Raw genomic sequence first — 6,857 nt, forward strand, 5'->3', positions numbered from 1 at the left:
TTTCTGGACTTTAGGAAGGCCTTCTACACTGTCTCTCACCACATCCTCATTAAAAAATTATGCGACTGTGGTGTCAAAGCCTACACAGTCAGATAGGTCACAAATTGGCTGGAGGGCCGCACCCAAAGAGTGCGGGTCATTTTCGACTTGGAGAGATGCGGGCAGTGGGGTTCCCCAGGGCTCAGTCCTTGGGCCCACACTGTTCAATATCTTCACAGGTGATTTGGACCAGGGTGTGAAAAGTACCTTGTTCAAATTTGCAGATGACACTAAGATGTGGGGAGAAGTGGGGACACTAGAAGAGAGGGACAGACTACAACTAGATCTGGACAAGTTACAGAGGTGGGAGGATGAGAATAGGATGGGTTTCAATATGGACAAGTGCAAGGTGGTGCACCTGGGGAGGAAGAACCAGCAGCATACCTACAGGCTGGGGAACTCCCTTCTTGTAAGCACAGAGGCAGAAAGGGATCTTGGAGTCATTATTGATTCCAAGATGAACATGGGCTGCCAATGTGGAGATGCGGTTAGGAAGATTAACCACACCTTGTCATGCATCCACAGATGCATCACAGCAGGTCCACGGAGGTGATCCTCCCCCTTTATGTGACATTGGTCAGGCTGCAGTTGGAGCTCTGCGCCCAGTTCTGCACCACACTTCAGGAGGGATGTGAATAGCACTGAGAGGGTCCAGAGGAGGGCCACTCGCATGTTCAGGGGGCACCAGGGCAGGCCCTATGAGGAGGGGCTACAGGACCTGAACCTGTTCAGCCTCCACAAGAGAAGGCTAAGAGGGGATCTGGTGGCCACCTATAAACTTGCCAAGGGGGACCAGCAGGCAATGGGAGAGTCCCTGTTCCCCCAAGCACTACCAGGGTAACATGGAACAATGGCCATAAATTCACTGAGAGTAGATTCAGGCTAGATAGCAGGAGGCACTACTTCACAGTCAGGGTGGCTAGGAGCTGGAACCAACTTCCAAGGGAAGTGGTGCTTGGGGGTCTTCAAAAGGAGGGTAGAGATCCACCTAGCTGGGGTCATTTGACCCCAGCATCCTTTCCTGCCCATGGCAGGGGGACAGACTTGATGATCTGCTTAGGTCCCTTCCGACCCTACCAACTATGAAACTAGCTGTCCAGGAAGTTTTCTAATATTCTTTTTAGGTTTTCTCAATTGCAAAGATATTTAAAAAATAAGAGCCTATTTTTGGAGATCATAGAAAAGGCAGTCTGTTCTGCAGCTGCTTCTCCAAGATGTTGCTGCATTGGCTTAAAACTGATCTCACCTCATCTGTTAGGCTACATATGCAACTTCTAGAAGGGGCTGAATTAGAAGACATTAGGTTCCATAGACTAAAGTAGGGTAGACCATGCTTCAGTTACATTCAGTGCCATCATATCCTATCCTTATAGCTAGTTATGCTTATTGAAGCTCTAACAACTTCTGAATTATAAGTAGCTCAAAGTTACAATGCTAAAATAGGGGGAGTCTGAAATAGTGTGCAATGAAAACTAAGCCAGATACTCAAAAGGAGGATATAAAGCACGGTGGCTAGGCTTAATAGAATCTATATCTATCAGTAAGTGCAGTTTTAAATTTATTGCCTTTGCAGTGCCATACTTATGAAGGTAGGCATGCAATTGTTTAAATGACAGAATAATCATCAATAAGAAGAATTTCTTCATAACTATCCACCCTTTAAACACTGAGAAATCAGCAGAGATATGCAGAACTAATACATTCTAACAGAATTTGCATTGCCAGATCTCTGCTTTAGGAAATCAGTAACAAGCTCCAAGAGAAAGACTGAGTATTTCTAAGCAACAAAAGCTCTCCTTACTTTGAACCATCCACTGATTTAGCATCTAAATTGAGAGAATAAAGCTCAATAAAAACATGAATTGACTGCCAAGCAACAGCCACATGCATTTTAGGCAATAACAGAAACCATAAGGAAGCCAGTGATTGCCTTCATCTAGTGGAATGGGCTCTTTGCCCTTTTTGAACAAACATCTGAGTCGGACCAGATAAACTCTGACCTTAAATGACCTGACCTTTCAACTCATTGCCAATCACCAAAAATATAGACATTAGAGTAATAAATAAATTATGTCTTTTTAAAATAATGTCCTCCTTACAGTCTGCATGCAACCTGTACTGGATAAGTAGGATCAACATCCTAGATTCTACCTGGCAAAGACAGAGGTTGCCACTAAATCCCTGACAGATCTGTTAAAATGCAACTTAAACCTGAAATGAACAGACAGAAGCTTGTTAAACAGTTTTAAAGCTGCCTCAAACGGTTCACAAACACACATGTAGAAAATCAAGTACTCTTTTGAACTGGTTTGCTGTGAAGTGGGTTAATGTTACGTGTGGACATAAACCATTCCATAATATGGGTCTGGTTGGTTAGTCAGATCTCCCACATTGAATAGCTTCTCTCCCTCTTCCCTCTGCCGCCAACTGCTATAACTGGCTGCTCTGCTACATGGCCAGACAAAACCCTACCGCCATTTCCCATTCTTGCCCTTCATAATTTTGTTGGCATTTTTAAAAGTCAATGAGCTCCCTTGCCTTTCTTCAATAAAAGTGATCCTACTAACAACAACTGGTGTCCTCACTCCTATGCAACCATGGCCCCGGAATCCCCAACTATGGGGTCTGAGCAATCCCCTTCTCCAGACACCCCAAACCAGGCCAGCATACTGAAAAATTTTGTCAAGTGCAGGTTATTGAACTTTACACTGAACTCATGCTTCGGAGAAGGGAAATTACAGAAGTGAAAACACCCCTAACCACAGGTCGCCCACTGCCTGGGACACTGACCCTCCCCACCTCGAAATGCTGAGCACTCATTCCCACCCCCTGGAGTCAGAACGACAGCACTACAAAACCTAAAAAGGTGACCCTTTTACCTGAAATGTTAGAGCACCATAGGTTTGGACACCTCTGACCCACAACAACTATGAATTGTTTCCCCATCAGGGATATTTTGAAACAGTTCAACTGTTAACATGAATCCACACCCTCATTAGAATACTTATGATGGTCTGTCTCATTTTCATGTAGATCACTAGATGGGGTGATATTCTTATGATCATGTATAATTTTAGAAGAATCAAAAGGATATGGGTATACAAGTTACCAAAAGGTATAAACTACAGCATAAGTTTACATCATGTAATATAGTCTGTAGTAACTGCATATGTACATGCCTTTACACCACAGTAAATGAAAGACAGCTACCCTATTTCACCAGGGTAATCTGCTTTGTATTTACTGCAAAGTAGGAACATACATGTAGGGGTAGGTATCACCACAAGGTAGATAATAAAACTACAAGTTCACACTCTGGCCTCGTTTACTTGTTCACGTACCCATATCCAAAATATGCAAGACACAATATACATAATATCCACAATCACCCCATTTTGGTATGGTACATGAACTTGAGCTTTTTCTTTGACTAAATTGTCAAAGATGAATACACTTCAGTACTAGGCAAAATGATATATTTGTATTTATTTCATAAAATCTCTTAGGGGGAAAAAAAAAGATACTGTAAAAGCATCACCTTCCTTGGGTATATATTTGGATTCAGATAAAGTCTACATAACACCCAAGGCAGTCCCAGAGATTTTTTATGCAACAAGCTATGTTTTTAATCCTTAGCAATCAATCATTAGATAAACAATGTAATACTGTATTAACATTAAGAGGACTTATTTCAGGTCAGTACTTTTTTCAAAGTATAGCACCTGTTTGGCAACAGAACATTGCACCTTTCACTATTCCTCAGAGACCATCTGAAAGTTGGGTAATAAAAGCTGATTTTTGTAATGAAATAAAGCAGTACTAAAAAACAAAACAAAACAACCCCCCTCAATCAAAATCTTACCTCTCCTTTATATTCCACTGCTTTTATTCCTGCATATATTGGCACAAAACTGCTTGCTAAGAGGACCTAGAAAGAAAATAAAAATTGTTAACAGTCAAAGTAGTAAGTAGTAAGAGGAGGTTGGATGACCACCTTACTGGGGTCATTTGACCCCAGTGCTCTTCCTGCCATGGCTCAGGGTCGGACTAGATGATCTGTTCAGGTCCCTTCCAACCCTAGAAACTATGAAACTATGAAAGTAGTAATATTAATCATTCAACATATGAATTTCATATATTTGGAGAAAACCATTGTAAAGCATATTTATGTTTGTTGATATAGTGTATATGAAAATGTTCTTAAATATTCAGTATTGGTATAGTGAAATAGCTATTTCAACATTTTGTTATGGCTTCAGAAGGACAAATATGCCCAATGTGAACTTGCGCCAAATGCTGCCTGAAGTTAACACAGCTGCCAATTGGTAATAGGCCATTCAAGCTGGGGAATCAAGGGCAACCAGATGTTTTACCAACTACATCATTCCCTGTGAGCCAGTAGTATTAGCAATTTGAATACATTAATCATGCTAGCCCAACATGCTGCTGAAAATTGGGCAGACTTTTCACTGTTTGTTTAATTTTTCAAATGGCATCTCAAAGAGGGAACATGATACAAATGAATGTCATCAACTGAACAATGTTCACCAATGTTTGCCTTCTAAGAATCAGTGTTACCTTTAGATGGACATTATCTTATGATATAATATATTCTCATAATCAAAATTTTACTTAAAACATACAAATTATAAAAAGATGCATTACATAAAGTTAGACAACATACTGCACTATGCATGTAGAAAATATTTGGCAAAAAAAAAAAAGAATGCTTTGGACTTAATTTAACCACGTAAACAACAATGCAACATAGAACCATAGAAAACGGGCTGGAAGGGACCTCAGGAGGTCATCTAGTCCACCCCCTGCTCAAAGCAGGGCCATTCCCAATTTCACCATCCCAGCCCAGATAGATATATCATGAATCTAATGTGATTCTCTCTCTCTACTAAATTATCTGTGAATGACAGCAGGAAGTTCCTTTTTGAACTTTGAGTTGGATAAACTAGGGTATGAATGAGGGTCACTTCTAATGCTGGCAATTTCTGGGAAATTTTCAAGTCTAGGAATCTTTTTGGGAGTGGGAATAGTACAGGAATTCTAGTAATCAGCCCTATCCCCTGCTCCCTACACTTTGTTCAGACTGGAATGACCCAGTTTCAGGAAGGAATGGGGAGCTTTACCCAGCCACCCAACTCCTCCTGGTTCCAGAAGGCGAGCTGCTGCTGTTCTGCATGCCTTCTCCAGGCCAGGGTGACTCATATTCCCTGTGCCTTTTTGAGACCTCTCCCTGTTGCTTGACTCCTCCTAGTTCAAGAAGAGTAGACCAGCAGAAAAGCATACCAGCATTTATTTAGAAGATCTTTCTCCAAAATCAAGAAGGTTTGCTGCAGGAGAAATTGAATGAATGATCTCTCATTCCTACTTTCTACTGGGACAGTGGTAATTCTCCCAGTAGAGACACATATAAGGCCACAGTTAACAAGCAGATGCTGGCTGTTCCACATACAGAGTATCCACAAATGCACTTACACACACATCCCTATGTATTTGAGGGTAAAAGAAAGAGCAAATAAAAAATACCACTAAATTTTCTTAATAGCAAATAATTCCAAAGTATTGTTTATTTCAAACCTTTAGACTGCTAACAGGGCCATGGTATGGTAATCAGTCAACATTACAAAGGAAAGGACTTTGTCTTGAGGTTGTTTACTTTTTCTAGAGACTAGAACAATAATCTGCAATGGGACATGCACCTAAAAATAATTGTTCCTTTTGTCTACTGTAATTGTAAACTGTGTCATTCACCATGTACTGCTGTTAATCTATTTTGCCCCAAGAACAGAAGACTCAACTGCTTTCTTCTTCCACAACCCGCTAATTTTAAAACACTGCCACATAAATAGTATACAATAGTCAAGATTTCATAAATTGGCATCTAAAAGGTGGGTTGATACAGTCACACTGTGTAATGTAATAGCTTGATTTCTAAAACATCAATCACCAAGCAAGCTTTCACTGACTCCAAGAGTTCAGGAAGACAGAAACCCTCCCTACAAGTGCCACTGCTTGCAATCTGCCAGCTACATGAGAAACAATTACAGCAAAAGCTTTGTTATCTGGCACCCATGGGGAATGGAGGGTACCAAATAACCAAATATGCTGGTTATCTGAGAGGCCCAAACAGGCGTCTTTGCCCCTCCCTCCACATCAGTGCGCCGGGGAACAGGGAGAAGGGCACGCTAGGGAAAGGCTGCTTTGCCCTGGGTCATGGGGGCTCAGCAAAACCAGAAGTGCCACGGGGGACACTTCAGGTTTTGCTTTTGCCATGTCAACTGGCATGCTGGTTTGTAAGGTGCCAGATAACACAGCTTTTCCTGTATTTAAAAAATGGAGAAGATGACACTAGTGCAAGAACTGTAAAAGTGGGTAGGAAACTGGCTAGAGGGGAGATGACAAGCTAGAAAAGTCTATGAATAGAATGATAGTAACAGTATGGAGAGAGAGCTGATGAGCCAAGAGATTTCTTTCAGTCCTATATCCCTACCTAATCAGAATATTTTCAAAACACCAATCTGTCAGAGATGTAGGGGACTATTTTCCAGAACTTATTTAAATATAAAATGCATTTTCCCTACCTGCCCCCAGAACCATCATTTACATTTATTTTAGATTAGCATATAGTTGGAATCATGACCAAAGTCTAGAAGAAGGGGGCATCCGATATGGAAACAAGAAAAGAGAATACCAGGGACATGTCCCTCCCCAGCTCTATTTGATTGTATTTCATTTTCCCACTTCAAAAAAAGCTCAGAGTGGCTTACAACACACACACACACACACACACACACACACACACA

The 6,857-nt window shown here is 41.2% G+C and overlaps 1 protein-coding gene across 4 annotated transcripts in view; it reads right to left on the reverse strand.

Annotated features, from left to right (window-relative positions):
• Positions 1-6,857, reverse strand: part of PNPLA4 (patatin like phospholipase domain containing 4) — a 47,353-nt gene that overhangs the window by 18,411 nt on the left and 22,085 nt on the right. For all 4 annotated transcript variants that reach the window (XM_019525346.1, XM_019525347.1, XM_019525348.1 and 1 more), the window contains one exon: positions 3,902-3,967. In XM_019525346.1, coding sequence (XP_019380891.1) covers positions 3,902-3,967 — 66 coding nt within the window. The remainder of the gene's footprint in view (positions 1-3,901; positions 3,968-6,857) is intronic.

The sequence above is a fragment of the Gavialis gangeticus genome, unplaced genomic scaffold, assembly GCF_001723915.1.
Source record: "Gavialis gangeticus isolate Ggan-Ray unplaced genomic scaffold, GavGan_comp1, whole genome shotgun sequence".
Lineage (NCBI taxonomy): Eukaryota > Metazoa > Chordata > Crocodylia > Gavialidae > Gavialis > Gavialis gangeticus.